This window comes from Pantherophis guttatus, chromosome 1, assembly GCF_059756535.1.
Source record: "Pantherophis guttatus breed Tessera chromosome 1, ASM5975653v1, whole genome shotgun sequence".
Taxonomy (NCBI): domain Eukaryota; kingdom Metazoa; phylum Chordata; class Lepidosauria; order Squamata; family Colubridae; genus Pantherophis; species Pantherophis guttatus.
Window position 1 is genome coordinate 28,705,731 of NC_142063.1, and position 15,479 is coordinate 28,721,209.

Below are 15,479 nucleotides of genomic sequence, written 5' to 3' on the forward strand. Positions count from 1 at the left end.
TTTTGGCTTTCATTACTTTGAGCATTCTCAAAGCTGATTTTGTGTGTGGGGGGGGGTGTACAATGTAGTTGTGAAGCTGAGAGATCCTGATATGTGCTGGGAATGTGTCCTATGCCTATGTCACAACTTCTTAACTTCATCTTAGAATGGCCCTTAAAGAAAACTAGAAGTCAACCAGGATATTTAAACAGAAAACATGCTACATTTTTAAAATTTATTCATCCCAATGTGTGAAAGATTTAAGATGGCATATATCAAAAATAAATTGAGAAAAAGTATAACTTCTTCTAATTTTTAAATGCTTTTAGCTTCTCAATTAAAAACACTGTTCTATGAAAAGCAGGGTTGCTTAAGATACCAAAAACTTGTCATGGTCCAACATCAGATGATGTCCCTTCTAATTTATACGATGCTGAGGAACTGATTAACAAACTTGATTTAAACAAGGTGTATTTTACTGTTTCAAAGAGAAAATAATAAATGATATAAAACAAGCATGCCACCTTCAAATCTGCCAGATGAAATCAATATAGTACATTTGATAAAGTCATTATCTGAAAGCAGATTTTATATACTGCACATATGTGGGGTTGAAAAGCCATCTTGTTTTCAGAGGGCCACAAAACTTGTTGCAGCAGACTCCTACCTAATATTAACAAATGGCTGACTGCCATCATTAATACACAGACTTGAAATAATAACACAATCAAGGAATAGTCTGTTTCTCATTTTACCTAGGAAGCCCCCACATTTCCCATGCAGCAGTCACTGTCGGCCATTAACCATGTAGTAGCACTTAGATTGGTTTGTAATCCAATTTAGACTCCAGCTTCTTGGAATCCGCAACTTTCCTAACTGCTTTCATGAAGTCTTCCTGAACTACAAAGTCATGATCAGCACGAATAGCAAACATGCCTGCAAAAAGACAGTGTGAAAAACATATATTTATTGGAAACAGCAGGGCCTGAAGCCAGACTCTGCACAATAAGCAAGATTTCCTTTGTGAACCACAGGAGATGGAGCTATAATAACTGCATAAAACCATTCCTCATTCCACATAAAATATTTGTGTCAAATACAGGCACTCTTTGACTTATGATCATAACTGAGCCAGGAATTACAACTGTAAAGTCGTGCCAGTCATTAAGCGGGCTACTACATTACTACATGCCAAATTTTACAACCTTTTATGCGGCAGTTCTTAAATGAATCCGTGCAGCTGTTAAGCAAACACAGCAGTTGTTAAATAGCTCATTGTCCGTAATGGGTGGTTTTTTTTTTTTTATTATCAGAAATTAGAAGTAAATGCTGGTTCCTGACAAAATCAGGTATTATGATCATGTGACTGCAGGATGCTGCAAATGGCCATAAATGTGGACTGGTTGCTGTGCACCCAAACTGTGATCATATGACTGCAGGGGTGGTGGTAGCCATTGGATCTTCAGACCTGGGGAGGTCTGCCAGAACTTTGGTCACTAAACAATTGATCATAAGTTGAATACTATTATAAGGTTTATTTTAAATTATTACACATCCTTGATTTAACTCTCACACCAGGTTTGGCATGGCAAGTTAAGGACTTCATTCCACCAGTGGTGGGACCAAACCCACCTTGAGAGAGGCTTTCAAGAGTTTGAAAGAGTTGAACCTGCAGTTTTAAATATCTATTTTAGCCCTTAAACCACTCAAGCCAAAGAAATACAAAAAAGCCTCACCCACCAGGTGTGCAGGTGTGCATGCACTGGCAGCCACACAAGAGAAAATCGTATGCCACAAGTAGACACTCTTATGTGCCCTGTGTTAAACTAAGAACTAAGGAAAATAGAAAGAATTCATTACCTGCTTCAGTACAGACATTTCTTAGATCAGCACCATTAAATCCATCGGAAAGCTTCACAATTGCTTCATAGTCTAATAGTGAGAATCAAATTGCTAGGTTAATCAGAACTGTGACCCAAAAATACTAAAGAATCTCAGGATCTTTTCACTATCAAGCTTCAGTGGAGTGAGCAAGCAAATCAAATTGATGCTGACTGGAGTACTGCAATTTTAGAGCTATACAATAATATGAGAACACTATTTTGAACTAGTTGAAGGTTCTTCAAAACTCCCCTTGCAAGATTATATTTACAATAGGCTGTTTGGAAGTGTACTACACTATTTCCAAAAGTAAGATGAATACAATTCTGGAAGCAGGGGCAACCCATGGAGCATTTCTAAATTGCTCTTTATAGATTATGCTGTTCTAAACTTCCAGGAGGAAAAGGAAATTATATAAAATGAATAAACACAGTATGTAAGTGTTTCAGAAAAAAATAAAGGACTATACTTTAAAAAGCTATTGTATGACTGACAATTTCTGCCCCAACAGTCCAAAATTTTACAATGAATTACATTAAATATTTATGTACTGAACAGGAACTGTATAAAACAATGCTTTAAGATGCGAACGTGATCTTGGGAACTTACCTATTTCTCCATGTTTAGTTATAGGTCCAGCATGGATTTTCAGGATGTCTAACCTAGCTTGTTCATTTGGCAAATCAATATCTAGGTGAAAAAAGTGTTGTTGTTTTTTCAATTACCAATTTTGCTTGCATACCAAACAAAGCCAAAGGTTCATGCTGGCACACTGAATTTACTCACGAATCTTCCTGTCTAATCTTCCAGGTCGCAACAATGCTGGATCTAGAGTATCTGGTCTGTTTGTAGCCATTATCATTTTGACTCTGTGTAAAGTATCAAATCCATCCATCTGATTCAATAACTGAAAAATATTGCAAGGAAGCATAGGCTTTAGTGAACTTTGGTATTTTTCCACCACAAAGTTGATTCCAACAAGACAATTAAGAAAAATGTATTGACAGTTGTTGTTTTGGACAGCATTTGTCACATTTCAGAAGCACAGGACTTGGGATATCAAGACACAACCTTAGAATCCACAAGAATTTTAATTCTTGGTTAGAAACAGCATTTATGGAAGTTGTAATTTTTGCAAAAATGAAAATATGAGCTTGTTCCTCTGGCCAGAGCAGTTGTCAATAGGAACTTTATATAAAGGCGATTTAATTTAAGAAGTTTTGATTTACCAAGTGAAAGAAAAGTTTCTCTCTTGTAAAATACCTGGATACAGGAAAAGCCTGGATACATAGTAATTTTAAAAAGTTACTTAATCATCTCTCCATTTATATAACTGGACAATATAAAGCCACCATTTTATTCAAAATAAAAAGTAACAGCACACCCAATACAGTATAGAAAATCAAACCAATCTCAATATTTCACTTTTTGGTTGCCTGCCTAAAACTAGTATTTGAAGGATACCAGACTTAACATATGTAAGTTTTACCTCCATTAAAGTTCTCTGGATCTCTCTATCAGCTGAAGTTCCCTCAGAAAAACGGCGACCACCTAAAGAAAAGAGCATGGAAGAGTAGTTGGTATCTCACCAAGCAGAACATTCGACATAAGGTTTTAATTTAGAATATAGCCAAATATCAAATAATATCCAGTATTTCCAAAAATGTCTGATGATAGCTGACTTACATAGGCGTTAAGATTTAAAAGGTATTTGCCCAAAGAATAAACCAGTTTTAATTGCAACTCCCCTCCCTCCTTTGGCATGAAAGCCTGATGGGTGACTTTGGACCTCTGTCTCAGCTCAACCCACCTCACAAGAGTTGTTGTCTCAAATGGAGGAGAAAGGAGAATTAAATATGTTGGCTGTCTTGAGCTATTTATAAAAATAATAAATGCAGGTTAAAAATAAAATAAATAGTATCATGGAATTTTTGCTGAATAAAGAAGCTCAGTGCTAAGGAGAAATGATCGAACTTTATTGGGTGCCAGTTTTCCAAGACAGAAAGAGAGAGAGGGATAGACACGGAGCAACAATAGAAAGATTGTTATATACTTTGTGGATCAGAGATGGGAAATCCAAGGGATTTGATTCACAGGCAGGATTTTTTTGAGGAAGTGAGGCAGATGTTAGACAGGGAACAAAGGCTGTTCCATTGTAAAACTAAAATCACACCTTTGTGACAAATGGAATTTTGAGACAGCCAGGCGCCCATGCGTGGTTATTATTACGGGCTCCATCATTAGATGAGCCTTTGGAGGATGGGTGAGAACTTTCTTTTCATGTACAAGTAGAGGAAACATGTACAAGTGCAGGAACAGCAAAGAGAGATGAGAGAAAGTGTTTGCAACAGGAGATAAAAGGGGAGGAGGAGGAGGACAGAAAGAAAAGACAAAGAAAAAGGTGGTGGGAGAGTTTGGAGAAGTGTTTGCAGTTTTATTATTTTTCCATCACAATGGATTCCAGTAAGTTATGTTCCAGAATGGCTGCTGATAGCATACTGTAGTAACATACTGGACTTTAAGGGTCACAGATCTTTGGCATAGTGAGATGAGTAGTTACATTGTTGACGTTTTTCATTTTCAACTCCTGCTAAATTCACTTTCCCTTTTCAGTCTTGAAATTGGAGGAACACAGCAATTCTTTGAGCAGCTAATAAAAAAAAAAACACTCTTCAGATTTTAAGAAGCCTGCATCCTTACCAATAGCATCAATTTCATCCATGAAGATGATACAGGGCTGATGGTCCCTGGCATAGTTGAACATTTCTCTGATCAGCCGAGCGCTTTCCCCAATGTATTTGTCTACAATGGAACTAGACACAACCTGTGAAAAAATTATCAATAAGTGGTGCTTGAAAGTCAAAAAGGTTTGGGCTAAGAGTTCAGAAATAAACCATTATTTTTACCTTTAGGAAATTGCAGTCTAGCTGACTGGCAACAGCTCTAGCCAGGAGAGTCTTCCCTGTTCCTGAAGTGACAATATACCAAAGATGATTCAAGAAATAAAGAATCAATGTTACAGACATATAGTTGAGGTTACATGGTGAAGCAGTACAGTGCACAGACCTTCAAGGGCCTGGCTTCAGCCTTTGGTGGCATACTGGGGCTGAACTCGTAAAGTGGATAAGACCATTTTAATTACCCACAATTATTCAACCAATTTGTTTTTAACTATTTTCCCCTTTAACTCAATTAAAATTTACAAGCCAGCAATTTCTGCTGGGGATGGCACTTTTACTGAAATGAAATATGGGCCTGGGACAAGAAAACCTAAATTTATAAAGAAAAAAAAATCTTGATAGATTTGGAAAATCCTGTTCTCTCAACCTGGGATGACCTTTAACCAAAAAGTACATTTCTATGTGCCTTTCTCATGAGACAGGAGTATATTAAATCTTGTTTAAGAAATTAAAAATAAAACTATTTTTCCAAAAAAGATTTTAAAAGCTCTAAATAAAATACACAACTGTATAGGACTGAAACAATCCTAAATACCCAAATATCCAAAATAAAATCCTTGCAACAAAAAGCTTCAGTAATCAATCAGCTCTAGTTCAATCTTTTTTATTTCTGGCATCTGCCGTAAGTCTACTTCATTTTTCTTAGCCTAATTCAAACATAAGGGATAAGGCCATATGCTTGAAATAAGCAGACCACGTGGTTTCTAGATAGAATAATACCCCTCAGAGTTTGCATTTGATATATTCTGAACCAAATCAGATTACCGTATTTTCCAGACTATAAAATGCACTTCCTCTCCCCCCCAAAAAGTGGGTGGAAATGTCTGTGCATCTTATAGAATGAACGTTGCCAAAGCCCTGTCCACTCGCCGGCCCCCACCCTTCGGCTTCTGCCTCCCAACAATTTGCCTCCTTACAGCAAACAGCCTGGTCAGCTTCAGCACAGCCTGATTTAGCAGGAGCAGCTGATTGCCAGTTGGATCAGCCTCCCGGAATACTGAATGCTGCCTGGAACAGGCTGAAAACGGGATGCACGGAGGTAATAGGTGGCGGCGATCCCCGCAGCCTGGAACAGCTGATTGTTGGTATTCCGGGAGGCCAATCCAACCGCCAATCAGCTGCTCGTGCTAAATCAGGCTGTACTGAAGCTGACCAGGCTGTTTGCTCCAAGGAGGCAAATTGCTAGGAGGCAGAGGCAGATTTTTTTTTCTTCCCCAAAAGCTAGGTGCATCTTATAGTCCGGAGCGTCTTATAGTCCGAAAAATATGGTATATTTTTCTTTGTGAAATTATATTGCGTCTTTCTTTGTGAAATTGCTTACAATATGTATGGGGGGTTGATAGTTGAGCATTTATGCCAAAGATTCTGAAGACACATCAACTTAATTCTGTCTTTTATCTTCCAGAATCTTCTTAGAACTTGTAATCTTACACTTGGACTTGATAGCATAGAAAACATCTATTTGTGCATGAACTAAGAATGTGCAATTGAGCTGGTCTGAAAATAAATATCCCACATGATGTACCACTTTGCTAAGGCATAAGAGACAGCCATACAAACTTATTAAAGTGAGCCTACCTGGTGGGCCATACAGCAAGCAGCCTTTGGGAGGTATAATTCCCACGCGTTGGAATAATTCTGGATTTGTCAGGGGTAACTCTATAACCTGCAAAGAGGAAAATCTGTTTTGTGCTCAAGTAATTCAATGTGCACCAGAAATTACAAACTTTGTGTCATTTATACAATCTTCCTTCTAAAACTCTCAAAAACAGTCTGTAGTCTTTTACACTTAGATTTCTTTGAAACAAACTCACTGCATTGTGAAGTGCAGTTAAAGCTTCTAGTTTTAAATTTTAAAACCTAAGCAATTCCATTTATGTATTTTCCTGATGTTCTGCAATGGGCATCTAATTGACTCCACAGAATCAAACATATTTTCCTCTTGCAAAGATATGAGTAGCTTAGCCATAACTAATATACAGGCTGGTATAAGAAAGAAACATGTACCTCTCTTAGTTCCCTGATTTGTTCTGACAGTCCACCAATCTCAGAATAAGATACATCTCCAGGATCTTCGTGAGACATGTTGTAAACAAGTGGATCAACTTCTCTTGGCAAATATCTAAATATGTGAAGCAATTCCAGTTATCCGATCAGATGATACTGCACCAGTGATTTTTTTTTTAAAAAAAGTAATTTCCAAATAATATTTTCCCCACCCAATGAAGACAAGTAAGTTACTAAGTTGTATCATGGTCTCCCAAAAGGTGCATAAAACTTGCACAAAAAGGAAGAATCCTAAGCAAAGCCTTTGGCTCATATTTCCTCCTCCCCGTTCCTTCCTGTATAATGAAGAAAGGGATGTTGCTTTTCATCCTTTTGATTTCTCTCACCTCCAATCTAAACATATGAAGGCAATATTTTACCTCATAATTGTTAAAGTGGTCATATCCAACGCAACTCTCGTCCCAGGTTTTAATTTGCTTTTATCAAGCTGGAGGCAAAAAAGGCAATTATTAAATTTGCAGCAGCATTATGCCAAAGATATATTCAACCAGGAAATATTCACTTTGTATTAACTATACTGTTTTGGGGGGCAGGAGGGAGGACCCAAAAATATATTCAACGGAGTATGTATAATAATGAATAAAAGCACAATAAATCCCGTTCAAATAATAGCAAACAACAATCAAAGTTGAAAATGTGCTGCTCGTACAAAGATGATTACTTTTTTTCCACAGCAGGTGGATATAGGCTGGACAATTTTCACACATCCAGCCTATGCCTACAAAAATAAATTAGGCATTGGTAGTTGCTTAAGTAGGACTCCAAGCCAGAACTTAGTGGCTATAACTTTAAATTCTATTTTGAGAAACCGACTCATAAACAAGATCTAGGTAGTCTTCAGTTTACAACCCTATTTAGAACCGGCAACTCTACCACTAAGCAAAACAGTCACTAAATGGGAAATCATGCTACCACAATTGTGTTTTTCAACTGGAAAGAGATAGGACTAGTCAGTTTCACTTTTGGCTTTTGTTTGTCTTCACACTACTTGGAATGCTGGAGCCCCTGCTTACTACCTTGTACACATTGAAAGCAATATAATCATGCTAGCAGCCCAAAGTTGGGAGCCATGGGTGTGATACACAAACAGCTTACTCTTTTGAAATCCCTCTCACCAATCTGTCTGTTTTGAGTGATGTAGGGGGGAAGGGTAAGGCAAAGGAGAAGTTGACTATATTTGCTTTCTTTCTCCTCCCTCGCCCTCCCAAGAAAAGCAAGCTGTTTGCTTTTTCAAAAGCAATGTGATCAGCCAGCTATGGGAAAAGGTCAGACAAAGGAGAGTCCTACAGAAATTGTTTAGTTTTTTTCTGTATCTTCTCCTCCCCAATAGAGCAGAGAGATTGGAGAAAAAGAGATTTCAAGAGAGTATTATTTGCATAACATGCCTATGGTCCTAGCACCAGATTGCCAGCATGACTGCATTGTTTTCAACGTATAGAACAATAAAGTTTACTTTCTTGCAATCCCTATCTCCAATCTCTCTGCTCTGCCAGGGGAAAAAGAAAAAAACATAGCTCAAGCACAGGACTGATTGTAATGATGATCATGTGACTGAGGACACTACGAAGATCAAATGGGTTGTAAAGTTATTTTGTGAGCACTGTTGTAACTTCAATCACTGAACAAATGTTCAGTAAGCTGCTACTCATACTCACCTGACGACGACAGCCAACTACATATCTTGGTCCATTTGTTGCTTTGACAATGACTAGGAGTAGCAAAGAAAAGCAGGTGAGCGCATGTTATTCAACCATGATTTGAACAACAAAATAAAAACCCCAACCAGAAATTTTAAAATAATTTACGTGCCATTATAATTATGCTACTCATGCTTCAAATCCAAAAGTTATTTTAATTTTGATAGAAAAGAAAAGTAATAAAATGGTATCCCCATGTACTTACATTTCTCTTCTGTTAATTGTTTAAGAACCTCACCAACAATCTATTTTAAAGGAAATGGAAAAATACACTGTTACTATAATCTCCCTGCCTGCCCGTTTGAATTTCTGAAATGCATAAGATCACTTGGCCTTGATATAAAGTCAGGATGCCATTAGTGACCATCATACACAATTAGGACTACTATTCAAAGGGAATGAGACGGCTGCCTCAAGCAGCAGCTCTCAGTGATGTGAAAAGGCAACAAAGTATTAGTTGGAACAGGATATCATTTGTTGCTGGATTTAAGGCAATAACATTTCTGGAGAATGTATGAGTACTTCAGATCTCCCATGAACAGCTAAGCCAAGGAATCCTCCATGAACTCTGGGAGGTATCCATTAAAAACACACAATGTTGACATTTGTTTCTCAACAAAAAGCCAATCACAATTCTCAGAAAATTTGCTTTCTTACAGCGGTCCCCAACCTTTGTGTCTTAGCAGCCCGGCTAAGGGGAGAGGGGAACTGTGTCATGTGAGTGGCCTGCCAGTGTACATGAGCGCACATCTCAACTTGCGCAAGTTGAGCTGCATGCACATGTACACGCACACAGGCATACCACTCACACAGCCCAGTTCCGAATAGGCCATGGCCCGGTAGTGGGCCGCAGCCCAGAGGTTAGGGACCCCTGCATTAAACAACAGTTTATTCACTGCATGAGCGCTCACCTGTCCAACACTTTGTAGAGCTTTGAGGTCATTTTCTGATTTCTCATACTGCTTGGTAAGTTCCTTCAGTTGTTCCCTTACTAAGATAGAAGGATACAGCTTTCAGGTAAAATTCATACAATACATGCTAATAGTTGATACTGTCTGTTCTTCCATTTCAATCCTGAAATGGGGGGGGGGGGGATTAAGATGCAAAATTTTATGGTACACCATTGTATAGTACATTAAAAGTGTCTTCCCTATGTTTCTTCCTATTGTATATCTATTGTATACAATAGACAGACAAGTGGTACATTCAGGGCAGTCTCTTATCCTTACCAGGAAGCAGAAAGTAGAATTTTTCTCAAATTCATTTGTTTTAAACCCATTTTAAAGGAATACTTGGGAGATACTTATGGATGGGAGAATCAAGAATGAAGGGATAAAATTCCTTTTATTTACTGTGTTTCCTATGCAGAATTCATCTTTGTGCCAATATATTAAATTCTGCTCATGTTTTTAGCAGGTTGCTGCTGCGTAGACATTGGGAGTTCAGCAGCATACAAATTGTAATAACCAATAAATTAAAAGTTTAACGTTTTCTAGACAACTGAAGAAGAGACAAAGGAATTGGCTCTCCCATGTTTGACTCTAATAAATGTATAAGAGTTTGTTAAAGAGTTAAAACTGTAGGAACCAAAAGGAGGCAGTAACTTGGAATCTTAAGTTCATACTGCAGAATAGGGGAGGGGATAGTCATATATAGATGGTAGACTTCAGGAATCACATTAGAAATAGAAATTAATAAATAGAATATTATTAGCAAATAACTTCTAATTTCAACAAGCTTCCATGGGTGAGATCTCATGGAAAACTTTTGTCTGATCAAAGGGACAAGAGAGTTAAGAATTTCTCAAAAATAAAATACTGAAAGTGCAATTGGATACCACTTCAACGAGAAGGAAAAAATGGGAAGCAGCTTAGGAACCCATTTGGAAGGATCCACTAGCCAAAGAACCACTGCTGGAAATGGAAGATCATCAAGAAGGTATATTAGCAAGTAGGTATTACCTGAGGGGAAAAAAACCAAAAAAGCCGAAAGGAATTTAGATTCACAGGAGAAGTGGAAAGTAACAAAAAGGTCTCTTTTTTGCAGTATCAATAGTAAAATAAACAAAAGAGAAGGAGTGGGCCCACTGGTAAGAGAAAATGGTAAAAAAAATAAGAAGAGGACAGAACTCCTCATCTTCTACTTTGTTTTCTCCTCATAAAAACCTAAGGAAAATAACTGACCGAAGAAGAGAAGAGTAACCCAAGGTCAGTTAAGGGATATTTAGGGACCATCTGCATGCCATAACTGAATTTAAGTCTCAAAAGCCAATTGTCTCCAAAAATCTTGAAGAAATTCACAGATGTCATTTCCGAAGTTCCTTTCTGTGATCTTTGAAAAATCATGGAGGATGGACAGAGGGCCCGAGAGTCAGAAAAGGGTACTCTCCTATCTTTTTAAAGCTTTTTTAGCTTCAGTGTCTGAATACTATGAGGGTCTGGATGGGGAAAAATAGGTTGAAACTCACCCCTAGCAAGACAGAGTGACTGTAGATTTAAAAACCGACTGGGGTCGAATAATACCAATTTTAGTTCATGATGGGATTCTGCTCCTCCAGAAAGAGCTGATGCACAATCTGGGGGTGCTTCTGGACTGTCAGCTGCTACTGGAATAACAGATGCAATTCAGGTTGTTGGTGACAATCTACCTGTCCAAAATATGCCTTTAGAGTGCATTTCCTGTGAGGAGAACCTACCCTAAATGTGGTGTGATAAGAGGAAACGTGGAGATCAGGTTTCTCTGCCAGAGCTTCTCTCTGGTGGAATATTGTCCCATCAGAAATAAGAACTGCATCATCATTCCTAGCACTCAGGAAATTTAAAATATGAATATGCTTGGTGAGTGAGTAAAAAATGAGATTTGTAACAGTAACAGAGTTAGAAGGGATCTTGGAGGTCATCTAGTCCAACCCCCTGCTCACGCAGGAGACCTGGGATTCGAACCGCCGAACTGCCGACGTTTCTGATCGACAAATTCAGTGTCTCAGACACTGAGCCACCTAGTTTGACTGAGTTGAGATGATTCTGGCTGCTTTGGTGTTATTGATTAAACTGAATTTGTATTAGCATTTATTATTTATTTGTATGTAAGTATTTATGTGGGGTGGTACAGCGGCTCATCGGTTAAGATGCTGGGTTTGTCAGCCGAAAAGCCGGCAGCCCAGGTTCGAGACCAGAGCGCTACGCAACTGGCTGGGCTTCCATCCTTGCCCCAGCTCCTGCCCACCTAGCAGTTTGGAAGCATGCCAATGCAAGTAGATAAATAGTTACCACTTGGGTGGGAAGGTAACAGCACATTGTGGTGTCATACTTGACTGTGGAAGTGTCTTTGGACAGCGCTGGCCAAATGGCCTTGAAACGGAGATTATTTTTAATGTAATTGTTTTTTAAAAATGCAAAATTTTACACACACACACACAATTTTACATTTTTTAACAATTATGTATTGTTATGTATAGTTTTGTATTCTTTGTTATAAATCTTTTTATAGTTGAGTGACTGAAATGACATAAAAACACTTGTAACAATAGGAAAAATATGACAACCTGGCCAAAATTCTGGAATAAATTATTAAGGATTTGCTTTGTGGGCATTTAGAAAAGAATGTCTTGATTTATTTATTTTATTTATTTATTAAATTTATATACCGCCCTATTCCTGAGGGACTCAGGGCGGTGAACCGCGAACGATAAAAATACATGTAATACAAACGTTAAAAAAAAAAACCAGTTAAAATATACTAAACACTCTGGTCCTAGATAATTCAAGACATCCCAGTTTAAAACAAAATCAAAAGCAATATAAAGGGAAAGTTAGTCCAGGCCCTGCCTGCTGAAACAGGAATGTTTTGAGGGCACGGCGGAAAGTGCGCAGATCCGGAATCCTCTGTATCTCTGGGGGGAGCTCGTTCCAGATGGTGGGTGCCCTCACAGCAAAGGCTCTCCCCCTGGGGGCCACCAGTCAACACTGTTTGGCTGACGGCACCCTGAGAAGCCCCTCTCTATGGGAGCGTACTGAGCGGTGAGAGGCTATTGGTGGCAGAAGGCGGTCTCGTAAGTACCCCAGTCCTTGACAGAAAGATTGACAGAAACCAAGCATGGAGTTATTGAGAATAATCACACCAAATCAACATTATCTTTTTTTTGATACAGCAAGTAGCTGTAGTTGACCACAGGGAAGCAGTGGACATAGTATATTCGATTTCTGAAATAGTTCAACAAAGTCCCTCATGAAATTCTAGCAAAGATGACAAAAAGAGAGGACTATACTATCATTTGGCTGGTTCAATAATGACAGACAAAAATGGTATATGAATGGTTCCATGTCAAAATAAAAGGAAGTATTCAGTGGTATATCATAGGTCCTGTACAGTGCAACATAATTAAAAATGATTTGGATGAAGATTAGGAAATGATCATCACATTTGCTAACAACACAAATATAGGGGAATAGCAAACACCTCAAATGACAGTATCAAGATTCAGGGAGAACTTCACAAACAAGAACAATAGACAGTAGCCAGCAAAATGATTTTCAAGAGAGGAAAATTAATATCCTACATCAAAGTTATCTGTTAAAAATAAGAAAACTCAAAGCATGAGTATAGGATGGGGGACCATAGTGGACATGTGAAAGGGACCTTGGTGGATTACAAACCCGGACATTGGCCAACAGCATAACTCAGCTGCAAAGAAAGCAAATGTAATCTTTGGCTGCATCAACAAAAGTACAGAACACTGCCAAGATCAAGAATAGCATTTATTCTTTTCTAGAATGTATCCAGTTCTGGGCGTTACATTTTAGAAATGGAAGGAGTGTATTCAGAAGACAATAACCAAGATGAGTAAGGAATTGAAAGAAAAAACCAATAAGGAAGAAAGATACTATGTACATTTAACCTGAGGAAGAGAAAAGTAAGGAGAGAATTGATCGTTGTTTTCAAATATCTAAAGGACTATAGTATTATGTAAAAAGGCAGAATTGTTCAGTTGTTCCAGAAAACAGAGATTGGATAATTGGATAATATTTGATTCCAACACAGGACAAAGGAGGATAAAATGATCTCCATGGTACCTTCTAATTCTTACATTCTGCAGTTGTGAATGTTTCTATGATATGTTTCAGCCCAACTATCTCATTTTCTCCAAATTTTGCAACATCTCAACTTTCTTCTATATAACATATGCATGTGGGCCTGAGTTGCTGTAGGTAGGTAAGGAGGCCTACTGGCACCTGCTGCAAGTCACCTTCTCTCAGTCTGTTTTCTTCTGCACAACAAGCACACATTTTTTAGATACCTGGCATTGGTTTTTAAAATTTTATTTGGCTTTTTTATTTTGGTGGGAGGTTTCTATTTTTCATTCTATTTAGTTTCTGTTAGCTCATAAAACTGTAGCTCATTGACTGTCTTTAGTATTTCATTGCTTATTTACCTTTTGTACTGTATTTTGCTTATTTTTGTCATCTTTGTTACCGTAGCATTTTTCAAAGCAGTTGTCTGAGTCTATTGCATATTACATGTAAATCTGGAGGAAATGTGTGCAGAAATTGAAAGTCAAAGGAACAAGGTAATTTGTTTTTGTTCCACACATAAACCTGTTATCCCTCTACTTTCCTTTTTATATTTCTTATTCTTTCATTTATGTTCCTTTAAGATTCACGAAACAAAATTAGACCCTTTTTTTTGTTGTTTGTTTTTTTTAAATAAACCTGTTTCAGGTTGGTGCATATATTACAAACGCAGAGTTTAATAATGGTTTGTTGAATAAACCACAATTGTCTGGATTCAAAAATCTATTAAAACTATGAGCCATGATTTTCAAGCTATTATGATTACACAACATACTAAACCCCAACCGATATTTCTCATCCTTGTGAATTTTGTGCTGAAATAGGATTTAGATTTCATTCTCAGCCATAAAAGTTCACAAAATCTGACAGTCCCTTAAAGTCGTCATCTTAACCTACTTCACGGGATTGTTACTATTGGGAGAGAAATGGAAGAAAAAGGCGGCTACATATTCCAATGTGGGCATCGGAAGGAGTGGCAGGATATAAATGCCATGATTAAAATGAAATTATTTATTTTATCAAAATGTGGAACAGCCCATCCCACTCACAGAGCGATTCCAATGTGCCCTCCCAACCTGAGGGTCAATTGCACTGACCGCAGTGAGCAAATCTCCCTAAGGAAACATGCACAGGATCTGAGTGGGGGGAAAAAAATATTATATGGAAAAATATACTTTTCGCTCCAACGCCTCTTCCCAACCCACTTTGACGTGAGATTATTATTATTGTTATAATTAGGAAATCTGGTTCTTTGGGGATCCCGAGAGAGAGGGACGAAATCAGGGAGGCGCACAGAGACCAGGCTTCCTCCTCCGTCACCGAGCAGCCACTCACGCTCCTTGAGGCGCCCATCGATCTCCTTGTGCTCCAGCAATTTCTTGCGATAGTCCTGCAGTGCCTTGTCTCGCGGCTCCGCCATGATGATGAGACGAAAGCCGAGCTATGCCGGTGGTAATGCGCAAAGGACGCCGGGAATGACGGCCCAAACAGGAGAAGCTGCTTCCTCTTAGGACTTCCTCTTTCCGGGTGCTGCTTCTGCCGGAGCGCCCCCTGTTGACCTGGAGGGGAACCGCTTAGACACGGAAAAGGGGAAAACGACACGTATGCACCTTGAGCGTGATCAACAGAATTCGCCAATCTTCGTGAAAATGCGATACCGATAAATGGTTTAGATTTAAGAAGGTTCATTATCACTGGGGGAAATGTAGGAAACTGATATAGAGTGATGGATGTAGGCCATATGTATAAATAATTCTCCATTCTTTACGATTTATATTGATATTATATTGATATTTATATTGTATCCTTACCATTTATATTGATAT

General features: G+C 38.3%; 1 protein-coding gene across 1 annotated transcript; it reads right to left on the minus strand.

The window, feature by feature from the left end:
• Nucleotides 1-200: 200 nt before the first annotated feature.
• On the minus strand, nucleotides 201-15,228 carry PSMC6 (proteasome 26S subunit, ATPase 6). The gene is made up of 14 exons (XM_034433383.3): nucleotides 14,989-15,228; nucleotides 9,496-9,575; nucleotides 8,790-8,829; nucleotides 8,543-8,595; nucleotides 7,247-7,314; nucleotides 6,828-6,942; nucleotides 6,399-6,486; nucleotides 4,767-4,828; nucleotides 4,561-4,684; nucleotides 3,350-3,411; nucleotides 2,647-2,767; nucleotides 2,470-2,550; nucleotides 1,840-1,911; nucleotides 201-915 (listed from the first exon to the last, which is right to left on the minus strand). The coding sequence occupies exons 1-14, from the start codon at nucleotides 15,071-15,073 to the stop codon at nucleotides 797-799; spliced, it is 1,170 nt and encodes a 389-aa protein (XP_034289274.1). The 5' UTR covers nucleotides 15,074-15,228; the 3' UTR covers nucleotides 201-796.
• Between the last annotated feature and the right edge of the window lie 251 nt (nucleotides 15,229-15,479).